At 36.7% G+C, this 20,000-nt stretch overlaps 1 protein-coding gene across 5 annotated transcripts in view; it reads left to right on the top strand.

Moving 5' to 3' along the window:
- nectin1b (nectin cell adhesion molecule 1b) overlaps positions 1-20,000 on the top strand; it is a 304,891-nt gene that overhangs the window by 69,548 nt on the left and 215,343 nt on the right. For 3 of the 5 annotated variants that reach the window (XM_017465298.3, XM_017465297.3, XM_017465296.3), the window contains exon 2: positions 18,263-18,634. In XM_017465298.3, coding sequence (XP_017320787.1) covers positions 18,263-18,634 — 372 coding nt within the window. Of the gene's footprint in view, positions 1-8,031; positions 10,425-15,026; positions 15,149-18,262; positions 18,635-20,000 lie in introns of those variants that run through there. The other 2 variants (XM_053678054.1, XM_017465299.3) reach the window with 2 other exon arrangements.

Here is a 20,000-nt window from a genome sequence, read left to right as displayed (position 1 = left end):
AGAAAGATTATCCAATATTATATTTCTGTGAGTGGCAAAAGAATGTGAACCTTTACTTTCATGAAATTTTTTTTAGCCCATTCCTCTTTAGAGAACAGCTTCAACTCTGGGATGTTGGTGCGTTTCCTCACATGAACTGCTTGGTTTAGGCCCTTCCACAACATTTCTATTGGATTAAGATCAGGACTTTGACTTGGCCATACCAAAACCTTAACTTTATTCTTCTTTAACCATTTTTGGTAGAATGACGTGTGTGCGCGCTTAGGGTCATTGTCTTGCTGCATGACTCAGTTTCTCTAGAGATTCAGTTCATGGACAGATGTCCTCACATTTTCCTTTAGAATTCGATATTCGGTATACTTCAGAATTCATTGTTCCATCAATGATTGTAAGCCATGGCCCAAACTATGATGCTACCTCTACCATTTTTCACAGATGGAATAAGGTTCTCATGCTGGAATGTAGTTTTTTACTTTCACCAAAAAAATGCTTCTCATTTAAACCAAATAGTTCTATTTTTTCTAATAGCTTTCTGGCTTGTCCACGTGATCTTTGAAATGCAGATGGGCAGCAATGTTCTTTTTGGAGAGCAGTGGTTTTCTCCTTGCACCTTTGCCATGCACACCATTGTTGTTCAGTTTTATCCTGATGGTGGACTCATGAACATTAACATTAGCCAATGTGAGAGAGGCCTTTAGTTGCTTAGAAGTTACCTTGGGTTCCTTTGTGACCTCGTGGGCTAGCTCTTGGAGTGATCTTTGTTGGTCGACGACTCCTGGGGAGGGTAATAATGGTCTTGAATTTCTGCCATTTGTACATAATCTACCTGACTGGATTGGTGGAGTCCAAACTCTTTAGAGATGGTTTTGTAACCTTTTCCAGCTTGATGATCAACAACTCCTTTTTCTGAGGTCCTCAGAAATCTCCTTTGTTCCTGTCATGATACACTTCCACAAACGTGTTGTGAAGATCAGACTTTGATAGATCCCTGTTCTTTAAAGGGAACCCTGACTACAAAGACTTGTATGGCTTATTAGATCAACCTGACATCTGCTATATAAAAACAATCGATGTCTGTTTAAAAAAAAAAAAAAAAAAAAAAATCCCTGCACTCGTAGGCCATTGCCATTTACGTCGCAGTGCATACTGGGTAATGATGTCAATGGTTGCAACGGTCTTGATTCTCCAGCGACCCTACAGCGATGTAAACATGTCTTCAGCCTTTTCAATTTGAACTCAGGCATAACATAAGCAAGGAGACTAATATGGAAGACATTACTCAAAATGTAAATCAAAATGAAGACTATCAGAGAGGTGAGGAGGCGAGAGTGGGGCAAAATTGATTGTGTCTGTGTAGCAACTGCACGTCTATGCCAAACAAGAGTGTTTGTTGTACAAGGTAAGCATATGGGATAAACTATTGTTTGATGATGAAATGTATTCTAATATCAATAATTTTAGAGATTATCAGTCATTGTATACTTTATCCTGTTAAAATTCAGATAGCCTGCCAGCACGCTGTCGCCATATTTTGAGCAAATCTATCTACACAGCTTCTGTGTGTACGAAGGTAAGCATCTTTGGAAAGCAAAGATTCTTGTGATTCGATTAATAGAAATTAGGGGTGTAACTATATATCGAACCCTGATACAAAAATGTTACGATATGTATCGTGCAGTTGTGGCGATATTTTTACGATATGACGTCCGTTTTATGCTATAGCTTGTTTGAAATCACGTGATTCTGATGACGCATGAAATTCAGATTGCGGGCAGGACGTGAAAAGCAGAATGGATGAGATGGAGGAAAGTCCATACTGTACTGGTTTAGACACTATTTCAAGAGAAAGGTATAAACAGAAAATCACAACTAGGGATGCACGGAAATGAAAAACTTGCGTTTTTTCGCGTTTTTTCCATTTGTTTTGCCATTTTTTTTCACCATTGCATAAATTAAATAGTCAGAATGTGTTTTTTTACTATTTTGTCTTGCTTTTCAAAGAAAAAATTACAAAAACTACAATTTCAAAATATTTATTTAACACTGAACATTTTTTTTTTCATTCCAGCAGGCATAGGCTACCAACAAGGCACAATACAACGGTTATATATGGCTGATTATATTAGGGATATTTACCGCTCGCGTCCCTGTACACCTCGTGGAGTATTATAGTAGATATAGTATAGTTAGATACGTTGTTAATGTTATGTTCCTTGATAGATTTAGTTAGTTTAAACTATAGATTATTTAATTTAGTCCCCGCTGGTGTTCCGCTCCCAGTCCATAGTACTAGTTCATGTTTCTTGTTTTGTGTTTTGACCCTGTTTTCTGTGAACGCGACTTTGATTCCTGCTTTGCCCCTTTTATGCCTGTTTGCCGGTCACCCGACCCTTTGCCTATCTTGACTAAGTTTTCTGGATTACGATTTGGATTTGTCTGCCTGCCCTTAAATAAATACGTCTTTACCTGCTTCTGTACTCTACTCCTTTACGTCTCGCGACGTGACCGAATACTCCGGAACAGAAACAAAACAAACGCACGTGTCCACAGTAAACATCCGAAGAGCACGTAGCTTGTGCACGTAGCTCGTGCATGCGCGCACCCCCTCATCAAGGTCGTGACATTCGCACGTTTCACTCTGGTTGCTAGGCTATTTGGTCGCATCATCAAACACGTAATTGTTTGGTCAAATTTATTCGGCCTTTTCACTGATTTGGCCGAACACCGAAAATGCTTTCTTTGCTATTTCCGGCCGAATAATTTCGGTTGCTGAGCATTTGGTGCATCCCTGATCACAACATATGTTGGACGTGATCCTTATGTTATGAAGAGGAGCGAGTTTTCTACTGAATTGAAATACTTGCCTGCCATTGAGGCGGTAGATATGAGCAACTACAGTTTCCTCCAGACAACAAATGAAAGCATACAAAAATATGGATGAATCCAACTTTTTTGTTAGAGGTTGGGGTCAACGACCTCTGTACCAAGGTGCTCCACAATGATTATCGTTTGGTTTTCACCCGGGTGAGCAGCATTTTTAAAAAAAATTTTCGTCCTGTGGATTAACCTAGTAACAAACATTCAGCACTGCTGCACCTCTCGATGTTAGTGTTGCGTTTCTTTACTTTACGTTATTAGGTTAATCACTCTCAGAGGTCTGCAGAAATGCCACTATGGGCCTGGATCATCGCGAAACAATTGCTTAAACTTTACAAATTACGGAGGCAGCTAATGGTACATAAACATAGCATGTGTAAGTTGTGTTAACTTACCTTTGACAAAGTGGTTTCTGCACACATGAGCATTATACGACTCAGCTCCTCCCGACCGCAGACGCAGGTTTACAAGCCAGTTTTTCCTGAGTTTTTCTGTCAATTTCTTGCTTTTTTCCCCCTTATGAACATTTGGTACACGATATAAACTCCTTGTGGTTTATAGGTTTGATCAATTTGAGCAACCATAAATGATGCAAAACATAGGCATTTTGAGTTTGTGATGGTGATTCCTAGAGAAAATCACTTCCTGCCCTCCATCTGCATTTTGCACAAAGATCCCAGCTTCTGCCTGAAAATGTAGATGTGCTGTTTTTTTGCAAGTAACCTAAACAAACCTAAAAGCTGTTTATGTTGAGTTGAATTTACTTGAACAGAACACTATTTATTTTAATGTTTGTTTTTTATTTTTGTACTTTTACTGCTTTAAGAAGTTCTCTCTTAGGTTTCAACTATCTTAATTCTAATTTCATGTTAAAATTCAGTTTTATTGTTCAGTGACACTCCTAGTCAATTGTTAATTTACATACAGAAGGTTAAATTAAATCTTTAAATTAATTCATTAAATAATTAATTTATATTCATTCTTTAAGTTGAATTATTCTTTAAGTTTACGTATGTACAACAAAACTGCTACAACTGCTATTTGAATTTCTCATTCATTTTTTCATTTTGTTCAAAATACTGTGATTCGTATTGTGAACCCAGTATCATGATGTGTATCGAATCGTGAGCTGAGTGTATTGTTACACCCCTAATATAAACGGTTTCAAGATCCAATCACAACAGCAGCTACAATCAATGTCTCTGTCAGACCACTGATATACAAACACTTACAAAACTGAGGCAACTCACCTCATATGAAGCCTCATAGTAATCCACTAGTCCATAACATCCTGACAAAAACAGTCTTGTTACACTGGCAAAGGTCTGAACAGTCCAATTATGTAAAAATATTTAGTCCACATTTCAAGAGAGACCAAAACCATGCATGTATTCCAACCATGCATGGTTCAAGAACAGCTTTCATTTTACTTTGGGTATGCCTTGGCTAGGTGTTTTAGGCTAATTTTACAAGAGCTTTACGTTATGAGAATCTATAGGAAAAAAACACATTAACAAGATGCTTATGGGTTTGAATATATTTACAGTTATCCCCTGTATCACAGCACACAAGAACTAGAAAATTACAGCCAAAAGCAGCACAGTGTGGCATTATTTTCTTGCTGCAGGGGCTAGTAGCTAATTCTTATTAATGCTCAAGTGCAACCATTTTACTTCATCGACTCAGATTTCATTGCACATGTCACATAATGGCGGCCACTGTAGGTTAAAATATGTATTAAATATTAAGGATTTTTAAAGTAATGAACATTATTTCATATGTTTCTAACAACGTATTTTAGTAGGAGAGGGCAGTTATTGTGTGTTAAGGCCTACAAGTCTTCATAGTCTGGGCTCCTTTTAAATAAAACAGCATGTTCACTCACACCTGATTGCCGTCCCATTGATTGAAAATACCTGACTCTAATTTCACCTTCAAATGAACTGATAATCCTGTAGGTTCACATACTTTTGCCATTCGCAGCTATGTAAAATTGGATCACTTGTGAGTTGTGTGAAAAGCTACTATTGTTTTAGGTCATATTTATATAGAAATATAGAAAATTCTAAAGTGTTCACAAACTTTCAAGCACCACTGTATTGTGACAGGCCTAGTTACAATGCTAGTCTTTAAGTTATAGGTACTTGCATGACACTTAAGGTTTTGCTGTATGAAGCATCTTTGTGTCAGTCAAACATGAGCTGGGTGAGGCCATATGGACACATGGAGCAGTAATTGTTGCTTATTGTAGAGCAAGTGAAGCAAATTGGGACCATGATGGAACAGCCTGCTTAGAATTGAATACAGCCTTTCATTTCAGTGATCAGGGAGAGTATATTATAATAACACTACTAAAGCAAGAGACTACTAGTGGTGCAAAAAAAGGCAGTATGTACACTTGCTTTAACTAATTAATACATTTGTGAATGTGTTTGCTACGGTTTCCTAATGAATACTCCAGTGAGCAGATCTCTTTTTTGATTACTCTTTCTCCTTATTTATTTATTTAAAATCTCTGCGGTTTCTTTCCCTTCCTACTGCACACTGCATCTCTATTGTGTACACTAATTACAATCTCTTGCTTTCTGGTTGGCAAGGGCCTCATCCAGTCCTAAATAAGCCTCTGGAGACCCCGGTTTCTTCTGCACTTAGACTGGAGGGGTCTTTATGTTTAATTATACCTTCTCTGGTCTCTTGCATGCCAGGGCTGCTGTTGATTTGCTGCATTACACAGGGAGACTGAAGCAGGAAGGCAGTGTAGGAGTGAATGTCTGTTTTCTCCTTTATGGCATTGTCTTAGTGCCTCACTCTCATGGGACTTTATGAGTAGACATTACATCCTTCTGCTACAGAGCTGACATAGATGGTTTTCTGATTTGAGGTAGGATATTGGAAAGTATATTTTTCACCAGATATGTGTTTAATGCAATCTGTATTGGGCAAAAACTGATGGCTGTCCAGAGTTAGACAAGGACACCAGTGTTCCTCTAGGTGGATGATCCAGGATCAAGAGATTCTGCACTGTCAAGCACCATTAATCTGTTAAAGTGAGATGATGCACCACATGCGAGATGATGAGTTTTTGCATCACCTAAAAGGTCAACATTCCAATAACTCCCACTCTAAACATCCAAACATGGCAAACTTGCATACTAACAGCAACCAGCTTCTTGTCCATACAGAAAATAGCATTGTTTTTACACAAAACCTTGGGACATTACCTTAAACTGTAATGTTCTGGCTTTGTGTCATTCAAACATGCAGCCTTCAAACTACATTTTGCACACGTTCACATTTGTGATGAAAGTTCCATACCACAGGATGCGATGTATAACAAATGTCACATACAATGAATTTAGTATTTTACATTTGGAACAATTAAATTTATCAGCTGGGTCTCATGCCATGCCAAACCAAATGATCATTCTACTCATGCCATGTTGCAGTGTGCTACTAATTCATTCCTAAATTACCTTATACTTGGAACAAATGATAGAGCTTCTTCGTTTCTGAATTGCTTCAGTGTTCGGACATTTTTACTCTTCTACATTGAGTTTAGTCTGCTCCTATTGCAGCTTTTTCAATCATCCTCCTCAAAGGGCATCAGTGACTACGTTTACATGGACAGCAATAATCTAATTACTGACCTGATTCTGAATAAGATAATATTGTGATTAAGGTTTTTACATGAGTTCCTTTTAGAATACTCCTTTCATGTTCCCGTTTTACATGTTATAGAACATAGATCGATTAACGGCACACGTCATTACGTCGCCACACCGCGCTGTCCGACATTCCCTCCAGAATTTAACGTATCGACATACAATTCGTCTTCGTCATGGTACCATATACAGTTTTGGGTGTTTTTATTTTTAATTTCTGAAAGCTTCAAGTGCAGTTAATTATTTGTCATGCTATACGTGCAAATAGTCAACGGCGTATACAAATTCTCCAGCAATAGGCCTCCTCTGTACTTTCATTTGGCAACATTCATGCCACCGCGACAAACTCTGATTTACTTGATGAGAGTACGAAGTAAGGACTGGTGGGAGAGAGCAAAATGTCCTGTCGCAAAATGCGGCGAAACTCCCACATGATGTTAACAGTGTGATTAAGGTGTGCACATGTCCATAATGCACTTCGATAATGCGATTAAAACAGGAACGTGTCTTAATTCGATTCCACGTGTCTTAATTCGATTCGTGTTTATTTCGAGTGTCAGAAATCGCTGTTTACATGGTAGTTTCTTAATCAGATTATTGTCTTAATTGGGTTAATATCGGAATATTGTTGTCCATGTAAACGTACTGATTGTATCACAGGAGAGTCCAGACTTCTAGACATTATGATAATGTATTTGCTTGTTCACACACAGGCACACAGGTTTTTCAGAATAATTTTTATGAAATTTTATTAGAGTTTTATTGTTACATCTGTTTTTGCAGACCACTGCAGGTAGTAATTACGATTTTGGTATTCTCAGTTATTTTGGTTATTAGTTATTTTGTAGAATTTTAGCTAAATTGCAACCAAGACATTTTCTTTTAATCTGTAGTAATACAAATGTCAAAACTCAGCATAACCATGTTTGTTTCACTGTTTTTGTTTTTTCACTTACAACCATTGGATTGAAGTATGGAAACCTATGCACATTTAATTAGATAAAGTCCTATTTGCATAAATAATTGTAACATTCTTGTCAGCTCCAGTTTAATAAATACTTTTATGAAATTAAAGTGCAAAGGCTGTGACCTGTTGCCTTAAAAAAAAAAGACCATATTCATCTGTGTCTTGCCGTTTCCCATTAATTACCATTGAATTCCTGCATATTTTCTTTAGAGTAACAAAGGAAGAAACACAACAGTAGAAGTACACTCAAAAACAGGTCTTGGCTTTGTGCTGCATGTGCATACATCCTACATGGTATTTTCTTTTTTCATTTAAATAAATATTTATTAATATGGGCACACATATTCTAGTGAAATGCATATTCCTGCTATATGAAACTAGCAAGTTTCATCCTTGTTGGCCAGGAGAAATGCCTATTCTAAGAATTCAACTTAATTTACAGTCAGTTTTTGTAGATTTCCAACTGAATAAAACTCTTCCTACTGGTTACTACAACCCAAAGCTCATCTTTTAACGTGCTGCTAGAGGGTGAAACTAAACTTCCCCTAAAGGCTTGATCCTCAGCCAGTTTCTTTACTTTGCTTAAAATGGTTTATAGTAAGCCTACATAGTAGGGAATTTGACTCAAGTTGATTGTCTATTCAAACATGTTTCTTAAGAGTTTTAAAGGGTAAATTCTCTCTGTATTTACACCAATTAGCCATAACATTCAAATCACCTGCCTAATATTGTGTAGACCCAATTGAGCTGCCAAAACAGCTCTGACCCATCAAGGCATAGACTCCACAAGGAGTACTGTGGTATCTGGCACCAAGACGTTAGTAGCAGATCCTTTACATCCTGTAAGTTGCAAGGTGGGGCCTCCAAGGATCGGACTTGTTTTCAAGCACATCCCAAAGATGCTCGATTAGATGGAGGTCTACGGAATTTGGAGTCCAAGTCAACACCTAGAACTCTTTGTCATGATCCTCAAACCAGTCCTGAACTATTTTTGCAGTGTGTCAGGATGCATTATCTTGCTGAAAGAGGCCACTGCCATTTGGGAATACTGTTGCCATGAAATACTTGTTGTGCACCAACGTTTAGTTATGTGGTACATGTCATAGTAACATCCACATGAATGCCAGGACACAAGGTCTCCCAACAAAACCTTGCCCAGAACATAACACTTCCTCTGCCAGCCTGCCTTCTTCCCATAGTGCATCCTGGTGCCATCTCTTCCTCAGGTAAGCGATGCAAACACAGCCATCCACATGATGAAAGAAAACATGATTTATCAGACCAGGCCACCTTCTTCCATTACTCTGTTTTTCCGCCATAGTAACAAGATAATCAGTGTTATTCACTTCACGTCAGTGGTTTTAAAGCAGTGGTTTTCAAATGTTTTCAGCATGAGGCCCCCCTTATGTAGGGTGCATCCCTTTGTGGCCCCCTACAGTGATCAAATTTTTGCAATTAAATTTTTTTTCACTCAGGCTCTTCTTTATTAGCGTTCTCAGCATAGAGACTACGTCATCGATGTAAAAACATATCCATTTTATACAACCTTAGGTTTTATCAGTGTGTGGCTAACAGTACTGTACACTAGTATTTCACTGGATGTCTCTGTTTGGTGTGTGCCTTAGTGTGCTGTGTATAATTTATTAATATTTCTCATTGTTATGTATTTCATACCTCAAAGGTTGACAATTGTGACTTACATACAGGTAAAATTAATAATAATAATAATAAAAAAGTTCTAGAATTTCTATGACGCCTCCGCCCCCCCTGCCCCTGACGCCACCTGATGGCCTCTAGTTTGAGAACCACCATTTTAAAGTTATGGCTGATCGGTATATGTATTTTTGAAAGTTACATTGTCTGTTATTTGAGAAATGCGAGAAAGAGGTGTGTGTGTTTTGTAGGCGCATGTGTGTTTTGGGATGAGTCTGTGCAGGAACCACTTGTAGAGCACCTTAAGGCATAGTGCAGTCAAGAAAAGAGAAATCTCACCTGTGCCTCTAGGATAACCCAAATCTCTTACACCAGGAGCCAAGAGTTCACTGGAGACACAACTGTGCATTGCCACAAAGAGAGAGAGAGAGAGAGAGAGAGATACCAAGGAGAATAGCACAGAAACCTTGCCTTCACACTTTGCTTGCATTGCTTGTAGTTTGTCTCTCTTAGAAGTGGATCTACAGTACTGTCATGGGCGTGTACTGTCTGTCCAGCTCCAATGAGAATGATTAGTGACTAAAATGTAACTTGGAGTACACTACAGTATATGATTTATCTTTAAAATGTACTTAAAATGAATTCTAATATTTTAGTAAAGTGAAAAAAATGGTTGCTCTCACAAAAAATAGTGTGACTGCACCATAAAACAGAAGTTTTTGAATGAAACTCTTTCAATAGAGTGAGAAAAGAACAGAGGAAAATATGACAAAAGAAAAGCTTAGGTAAGTGGAGGGGTCACTGATGGCCTGATTTTCCTTTTAGAGATGGAATTAAAATTTGGTGCGTAGTTGTAAATTTTCATCACTATTACCAACTTGCTAACATGAAATGTCATACATGAACATGCAACAGGTTAAAAACCAAGGAGAGCTAATTAATGTTTTACATATTGTTTTACATATTAGATATAAGTGGCACGTGTAAAGAGGAATCATAGTTTCCTCAGAGTCTGAGTGATCTGTTGGCCAGTGCTAATATAAAAACCAAGATGCTTTGGTTCTGTCTTTCTAGTTGGTGATGGTTAGTGATGTTAATATCAGTAGTTGAACATGTTTGGATGATGGTAATGATTGCAGATGTTACTAAGTAATACTCTGTTGTAGAATATTGGTATGCTGACATTTGGGAGCTCAGCTTGCCCACAACATCCAGCAATACATTCTTGATAGACTTCTGTGAGACACTGCAAATAGACAGTTGAGGTAAAAAGTTTACATACACCTAGTATAACTAATATTCAATCTCAGTTTTTCACAACTCCACACATTTCATGTTACCATGCATTTCTTTTGGCAAGCCAGATGAATATTTGATGATGGAACATCTCATGATGGAGAGTTTTCATTTTTTAATATTTACAACGCGATGTGTTAAAGCATGACAACTTAAAGCATGGCACCTTTGGTGGCAGAACCCTCAATTTTTATGTGAGCAAAAGTATAGGAACAGATAGTCTTAAAGTACAGTGGTGTTTGGAAAATTTGTGAACCCTTTAGCATTTGTTTTGGATTTCTGCATAAATTCGACCGAAAACATTAGATTTTCACACAAGTCCTAAAAGTAGACAAAAAGAACCTGGTCATTTATTTACTAATGAAAAAGATCCAATATTACATATCTGTGAGTGGCAAAAGTATGTCAACCTCTAGGATTAGTAGTTAACATAAAGGTAAAATTACAGTCAGGTATTTTCAATCAATGGGATGACAATCAGGTGTGAGAGAGCACCCAGTTTTATTAACAGGGATCTATCAAAGTCTGATCTTCACAATACTTTGTTCCTGTCATGATACACTTCCACAAACAAGAAGATTTTTGAGGACCTCAGAAAAAGAGTTGTCATCAGGTTGGAACAGGTTACAAAACCATCTCTAAAGAATTTGGACTCCACCAATCCACAGTCAGACACATGGTGTACAAATTGAGCAAGTCCAAGACCATTGTTACCTTCCCCAGCAGTGGTCAACCAACAAAGATCACTCCAAGAGCAAGACGTGTAATAGCATGTTGGGTCACAAAGGAACCCAGGGTAACTTCTAAGCAACTAAAGACCTTACTCACATTGGTTAATATTCATGAGCCCACCATCAGGAGAATACTGAACAAAAATGATGTGCTTGGCAGAGTTGCAAGGATAAAGGCACTGCTTTCCAATAAGTACGTTGCTGCCCATCTTCAGTTTTCTAAAAGCCAGAAGGGTATTGGAAAAATGTTTTTGGGATGGATGAGACCAAAATAGAATTTTCTGGTTTAAATGAGAAGTATAATGTTTGGAGAAAGGAGAACACTGCATTCCAGCATAAGAACCTTATCCAATCTATGAACCATGCTGGTGGTAGTATCATGGTTTCTGAATTATACCAGCAGATTCTAAAGGATAATGTCAAGGCATCTGTGCATGAACTAAATCTCAAAAGAAAGTAGGCCAGCAGCAAGACAACGGCCCTAAGTCGTTCTAACAAAGAATGGTTAAAGAAGAGTAAAGTTAATGTTTCGGAATGGCCAAGTCAGTGTCCTGACCTTAATCCAGTAGAAATGCTGTGGAAGGACCTGAAGCAACAGTTCATGTGAGGAAACCCACCAACATCCCAGAGCTAAAGCTGTTCTGTACTGAGGAATAGGCTAAAATTCCTCCAAGCCAATGTCTCATTTGTTTAATTGGGTTTTCTTTATCTACTTTTGTGAAAATCTGATGATTCTACTTAGGAGCAATTTCCAAACAACTTAATGTACCACAAGCATCTGTGTGAACAATTACATGTAAATATAAAGATCTTGGGAACACACAGATGATGCATCGTTTAGAAAGGAGGGAAAAATTAACTACGGATGAAGTTTGGTCCGCAAGGTTCAACTGAATCCGAGCCAACAACATAGGAACTGGTGAAGGAATTGGAGGCCTCAGGTGGCAAAGTATGTACAAGCATGGGGCACTTCAGAAAGTAGACGGCATTATGAGGAAGGAGGAATATCTAGAAATGCTGAAACAACACGTCAAGACATCAGCCAGAAAGTTAAAACTTGGTCACAACTGGTCACAATCCTGATTTCTTCTGTTTTTCCTGTACATCTCATATTAATTGCTTCAGAAATTAAAACAAAATCTAAGCTAAAACAGAGGCAACCTGAGTAAACACAATATAGTTTTAAACTGGGCCTGTGTGAAAATGTATTTGCCCCCATAGTTACTCATTCCCCAAATCTATGAAACTGCATTCATAATGGTGTTCACCTGGATTAGACACAACCAGGCCTGATTACTGCAAACCCTGTTCAATCAAATCAACACTTAAATAGAAATTTTTCAACAGCATGAATTTGGTTAAAAAGTCTTATCTTGTAACACACTATGCCAAAGTTGAAAGAAGTTCCAGAAATAATGAGGAAGAAGGTGATTGATATACATCAGTCTGGGAAGTGCTGCAAAGCTATTTTAAAAGCTCTGGGACTCCAAAGAACCACAGTGAGATCCATTCTCTCCAAATGGGGTAAAAAAAAACAGTAGTGAACCTTCCCAGAAGTGGCCGACCTTTCAAAATTCCTCCAAGAGCACAGCAACTACTCATCCAGCAAGTCAGAAAAGAGCCAAGGACAACATCAAAAGGGCCTACAGGCTTGCATCAATAAAGGTCACTGTTCATGACTCCACTATCAAAAGGACACTGGGCAAAAATGGCATCCATGGAAGAGTGGCAAGGTGAAACCCACTACTAATCCAAAAGAACATTTTAAGGCTTGTCTGAATTTTGCTAAAATGCACCTTGATGATCCTCAAACCTTTTGGGAGAATGTTCTGTGGACTGATGACTCAAAAGTAGAACTGTTTGGAAGACAAGGGTCCTGTTACATTTGGCATAAACCAAACACAGAATTCCACAAAAAGAACATCATACCTACGGTCAAGCATGGTGGTGGTAGTGTGATGGTGTGGGAATGCTTTACTGCTTCAGGGCTTGGGCAGTTTGTAATAATTGAGGGAAACATTAATTCTGTTCTTTACCAGAAAATCCTAAAGGAAAATGTCTGTAAATTGAAACTCAAATGCAACTGGATTATAATCCAATATAATCCAAAGCATAAGAGTAAATCCTTATCCTAGAAGTAAGTGAAAGACAGATCTCCAGTTAACGGAAGCGTTTAGTTGCAGTGATTTGCTGCTAAAGGTGGCACAACCAGATTTTAATTTTAAGGGGGCAGTTCATTTTTCACATTGGTGATAACTTTGGATAACTTTTTTTTGCATCAATAATAATAATAATAATAATAATAATAATAATAATAATAATAATAAAAACTGTATTGTGTGTTTACTCGGGTTGCCTTTCTTTTATGTTGTATTTCATCTGATGATCTAAAACTATTTGGTATGAGCTATACACAAAAATAAGAAGAAATCAGGATGAGGGCAAATGCTTTTTCACAGCACTGTACTTCCAAAAAGACAACAAAGTATTCGAGTGGCCATCACAGGCCCTGACCTGAATCCCATAGAAAATGTGTGGACTGAACTGAAGAAATGTATTCAAGCAAGGTGGCCAGAACGTTACACATGTTACACCAGCAAAAATTCCACAAAGTATTGAGAAAGTGAGAAGCTTTTGGAAGACTACCCCAAGCATTTTATTCAAGCAATGTTTGACCATGACTGTAATGTATATTGTAATTGATGTGGAAGAAAATAATAGAAGACATTTCTTGAAGTATCAAATGACAGCAGTGTCAAGATGGGAGAACCAGCTTGAGGTTGCAGTAGCAGAAGTAATTGGAAAAAAACCCCAAAACAAATTATTTTGGGAATGGAATTTTTATTTTGACTGTTGACATTCAGCCAATTAAAATCATGTGCAATAAAGAGCAATGTATTCCATTTTTTCGACTTACAACAAGAGTTTATATAATTTATTTGGGTTTGGTGAAATGCAAATTCCAAGATTTTTCATACAATGTTGCATATTTAAAAAAAAAAAAAAAAAAAAAAAAAAAAAAAAATCTCAGCAGTTGATAAGGTAACCAGTTGTCAATAAATATATTATTGGCTGAGTCAAAAGACAATGATGGATTACTGATATTTAGTAGAATGTCACCTGCATATAAACTGATTTTTATTATGAGAAATTTCACTGTATACTCATGATACTTTTGCATTGTCTGGTGGAGATAGCTGAGGGTTGAGTGTAGACTGCAAACAATAATAATGATGACAAGCATCTTTTTCGAGTAACCACTGCATAGAATGGTTTGTTAGCAGCACAATTTTAAATGTATTTATGTCCCCCACAGCTTTTTTTAATCTTAATTTTGCCAACATTAATAGTGTTTATAGAAACGGACATAAAACCTTGTGTGCTTGTGAATCTGTATAATGACGTACAAGTACAGCCCATGCAGAGTGTATCCCTCTCATGCGCAGTGTTCTTGGGATTCACTCTGGACTTTGAGCAGGATAAAGTGGTCCCTGAAGATAAATTAATTAATTAATTGCTTGCTTTGGTATTCTCAGATGCTAAACATAATCTTGCAAATATAAAAATATATTTCATTATCATTAAAGAAAGTGATCAAAGCACATGTTGGAAAAGTCATTTTTGGTATTAGCTCACTTCTATTAAAAATACAATAGCTTACGGGTCGATATAGTGCATTGCAAATGTTTTTGGTCTGGGCACACTTACTCAGGATTGAGTAGAGTTTTATTTAATAGGTGTTCTGGTCTCCCACAAGACAGTTTAGAAGTGCAGGAAACTTGGTGAACTTTGGAGGGTTTGCTCAGAATTCCTATGTTAAATTTTTTTTTTTTTTTACAGGGGTGCTGTGTGGGCTGCCTCCAAGCCTTCCTCCTCAGGAAGACAATAAATTTGTAGTCCCAGTGGTCTTTCTCGTAAATACCTCCATGAAAAAGTTGGAACAGGCTCTGTTACCACCTACAGTAAGAAAGGAAGTGTTTGGTTGCAAACTATATTCAAAGAAGAAAGTATTTGCAGGCAAAATATATGGATTGTATTGTAAATGCATTTTGTTGATATAAATAATACTGACACTACCTGGGGTTTCTTTTCTGTGATTTGCACATATACAGTCCCTTTTGGATGTATTGGTACAGCCTCTAAATCATACACAGAGATAAAGAAGTGTGATACAATTACATTTATTTGAATTAATTATAATAAATAGTATGATATAATAGTTATTAGAGAGAGAAAGAGATTGTGCTTTTGTGAATTACCTGCGTCTGTGGCATGTCTCTTCTAATAAATCTGTGAGTTTAACTTCTTCAAAAATAACCAAATTCTCCCCATTGAAAATCATTTGACGTTCACTCTGTATGCAGCTGAAGCTTGGGTGTCATTGGACATTCCAACTAGGGCTGCACGATTATGGCCAAAATTATAATCACGATTATTTTGAACAATATTGAGATCATGATTATTAATTGATTTTAGGGACAACATATTTTATTGCACTTGCACATTTAAATAAACAGACTGCTGCTTTCACCTCCATGTTGTGCTACATTCCTGCTAATGTACATTTGCATTCCATTTATTAATTTAGCAGATGGTTTTATCCAAAGCGACTTACAAATGAGAAAATACAAGCAAAGCGATATATCAAGCAGAGAACAATAAAAGTAGTGCTACCATACAAGATCCGTTGAGTTCCAGAAGAAGCAAAGTGCGCAGAGTAGAGGTGTAAGTGCCAAAATACACTTTATCTATCTATCTATCTATCTATCTATCTATCTATTTATTTATTTATTTATTTATGGGTTGGGTTAGGTGTTCACGGAAGAGGTGGGTCTTTAGCTGTTTTTTGAAGATGGTGAGAGATTCTGCGGTCCGGATTGAGGTTGGAAGTTCATTCCACCACTGAGGAACAGTTAGTTTGAATGTTTTTGAAAGGGACCTTGAGCTACTCTGAGTAGGTACTACTAAACGTTGGTCATTGATTTATCGCAGATTGCGTGAGGGAACATAAGCCTTCAGGAGAGAGTTGAGGTAGGAGGGTGTTGTTCCAAATCTTTGCATCAAATTAGACTGGTCCTTAAAGTGCATCATCTTGTAGAAGCAGATTATAAATAAAATTGTTCCCAAAATAGAGGATAAGTAAAAATATAAATGTCATCAACCAAATGAAAATATGCAATCAAATAAACAAAATATGCAACCAAATGAAAACAATTCAGGCCTATGCAGAAAAGGCAATAACTGTGTTTACACCCAATAGAGTGGTGCAAGGATGACGTCATTTTGTACCGGAACCCGGAAGTTAGCATCCCATTGATTCCCTCGACAAAAACCCAATAGGATTTTCCCATAGGCTTTTGGATTATTTAAAAAAAAAAATACGCTCTGTAATCAACAAAAGTTTACAATACTAACACGTTTTGTCCATCAATAATTATTTTCATAAATTAACACAACTGTTATGAAGTTTGAAGCCTAAATGCAATCAGAAATAAAAAGCTAACCATATGCTATAAACGAACTACACTATGGTTGCTTGACTTCAACGTCACCTTCACCAAGCTTCCGACAACTTTTCCAAACTTGATTTAAAATTTTTTCCATAATATGGATTTACTCTGTGGATGAATCTTTTTTTTTTTATTTATTTTTTTTTTAGGGGAATTGTGTGCTGAACCAGTTTCAGGGCTCTACTGTAACTTCTTTTAGGAGCACTTGTGCTCCGAATTATAAAAAATTTAGGAGTACAGTAAAAAATTTTGGAGCACGGTTGAAGTTTAGGGTTTTCTATTTATTTATTTATTTATTTATTTATTTATTTATAAAAGAGATGGTAACGTTAATGTGCCACAATATAACACACAAGTAGGCATGAGAAAACCTGAACTAGTCAATTATGACAGAATTTAGGAACATACTGTGAGCCATGACACATTCATTTACCTTCTGATAAACTAAATGTAATATATTCAGTTAATTTTACAGGCTGTATGCAAAAAAACAACCGTTAACCTGTTCCACCTTGTAAACAAATACAATATACCTCAAGGTTCAGTATATGAAGTCTGCTCCTCTTAAAAATATTTAAAGCTACGCTATTAGACATTTTCCACTGTCATGGTTCTGGGTTGGAGCTAGTTCTCGAATTGCTCTGTGTATATTGTGTATATATCTGAATAATCTCATATAGGATGTGATTGGGTGAGTTCATTTACCCATCAGATGCAAAGCACTTTAGTTTAATGGTGTTCATTAGTGATGCACCGATCAGGATTTTTACGACCGAAAGTGATCCAGATGCCAATCTTTTTTTGTTTAACCTTTAATCAAGAGGTCTGTCATTGTAAGTTGCATTTTCAGTTGAATTTGCGGAAACCACTTGGAGCATTCATTGTGTTGAATTATTTCATTTGCTTGCCTTTGATTGGTTCATTGCAAACAGCTGAAAATCAATTTTGACAATAAATCTGAATTGCAACGGGCATTGAATAATTTTTATTGCAACTCTGTGTGTATATATATGTATATAATATAAAATGTGTGTGTGTGTGTATATATATATATATATATATATATATATATATATATATATATATATATATATATATATATATATATATATATATATATATATATAATATAAAATATTAATTATGTATGTATGTATATATTTCTGGTCTTCATGTTGGTTTATCCTTTTTAACAACAAATGCAATCTTAGCTGGAAAACCCCAGAGCTATTCGTTGTTTAAACAGCAAATCTAACGGGGCACACCTGGGCAACAAGAAACACCTGTCAGTCACATGTTCCAGTATTTTTGATCATTTAAAAATAGGTTGGTTCAAACAAAAGGTGACATGTTCTAAGTTGTTTAACACATCTAGGTGTATATATCAGGAAAGAAACTGAATTCTGATCTAGCATCTCATATTCATTGTTTTGAGCTCAAACACACTTGTCTTCAGTTTATAGCAAAAACAGAAGAATTTGTCTTACTGTTCCAATAATTTTGTCCAGGATTGTGTTTGATTTAATTACATAATTGTCTTCATTGTTGATTTGTCTTTCTTTACAGTTGGGAATGGGCAGTCTGTGCAAATGGACACAGAGGTATCTGGCTTCGTGGGTTCAACAGTGGAGCTGAACTGTCTCTTCATCAACAGCAAGCCCCCAGTAAAGATCTCGCAGGTCACTTGGCAGAAGTCCTTCAATGGCACCAAGCAGAATGTGGCCATCGCCAACCCAGCGCTAGGTGTCTCTGTGCTTCCTGCTTTTAAAGATCGTGTTACCTTCAAGCACCTGGCCATGCCACAGGAAAATCCTTCACTTGAGGACACCACAATTGTTTTCAGCAACCTGCGCCTTTTGGATGAGGCTGCCTACATCTGCGAGTACACCACCTTCCCAGCAGGCAACAGGGAAAACATGGTCAACCTCACTGTCTATGGTAATGCATATTCAACTCCAGCTCTTATTGTAAGCATGTAGAGTGACTTTTTGATTGGTATTTACAGTATACACACATTTAATTGATTGTTGAGCATCTTAAAATCTATAATGTATTCAGTATTATACAGTCAGTCAAAGAAATATTGGCACCCTTGGTAAAGATAGTAAAAGGTTATGAAAACTGCTTAATTTCACACTGAATCATTCTTTTTAAAGAAATCAAACCTTTCATTGAAGTAAATTCATTCTAAGAAACTAAAATGCCCTAGCAAAACCATGTGTTGTGTCATAATTATTTCCACCCCTGCATTTCATACTGTTCTAGTAGTGGGAGGTGGTGTCCAATTGTAGATTTGGAGACTTTTGTAACCCCAAAAATATTACCATCATCTGCAAATCTCCATCTGTGAAACCTTGGAGAAATTTTTGCCTCTTGAACCAGCCTCCTTAATGTGCATGTGGACAAAATACCCATCCTCTTTTAAGCAGGTTAATTGTAGCACTGGTTGTTTTAAATTATTGCCCTAACATTGGATATGAACATTTTCAGGCAAGTAGCTGTTTTCAAGCTATTGCCTGGATCATGAAGGGTACACTTTTCTCATTTAATTTGTATATTCTGTAATTTTCCCCATGTTGATAAATGACTAGTGTCATCTCATATTTATACTGCAGTGAAACGGGAAGTAATGACAAGAAGTAATTTTATAAGAAAAATCACGATATTTTTGGTAAGGGTATTTATATTTTCATATATTAAATTTACTTCACATAAAGGTTACATTTCCGTCATATTTTTCAATGTAAGACTTAGCTAATTAACCACAAGGACATTTTCTTTCATAGACTTTCCTGCTCATCATTACCAAGGGTGCCAACATGTCTACAGACATTAGCTATCACCTGCTACTGTACAGCATATGCAATTAAAATCCCATCATTGCTAATGACATCATTGAAAATGCAACACATGTTCTATTACCTGATTGAGTTTGACTTATTACTTATGAATACAAACAGCAAAAAATTTAAGTTTCATTGATAAAATTAATGTTTGGAAATTATTATTTTTTATTTTGTAATGAAACTATTGCAGAAGACATCAAATAGGTACCAAAGACATCAGCCATGAAGGGTGCCTAAGACTTATTCACTGTATTGAATATATTCTATAATGTATTATTTAATAATGATCTACACTCACCATGCACTTTAATAGGAAGAACTGTACACCTGCTCATTTATGCTGTACTCCAATGAGACAATCATGTGGCCACAAAACAATGCATACGCAAAACAAATCATGCAGATACAGGTCAAGAGCTTCAACTAATGCTCACATCCAACATCAGAATGGGGAAGAA

The sequence above is a fragment of the Ictalurus punctatus genome, chromosome 4 (genome assembly GCF_001660625.3).
Source record: "Ictalurus punctatus breed USDA103 chromosome 4, Coco_2.0, whole genome shotgun sequence".
In the NCBI taxonomy this organism is placed as follows: Eukaryota; Metazoa; Chordata; class Actinopteri; order Siluriformes; family Ictaluridae; genus Ictalurus; species Ictalurus punctatus.
Note: the sequence above shows the minus strand (reverse complement) of the source record. Positions and strands in the feature narration are given on the sequence as shown.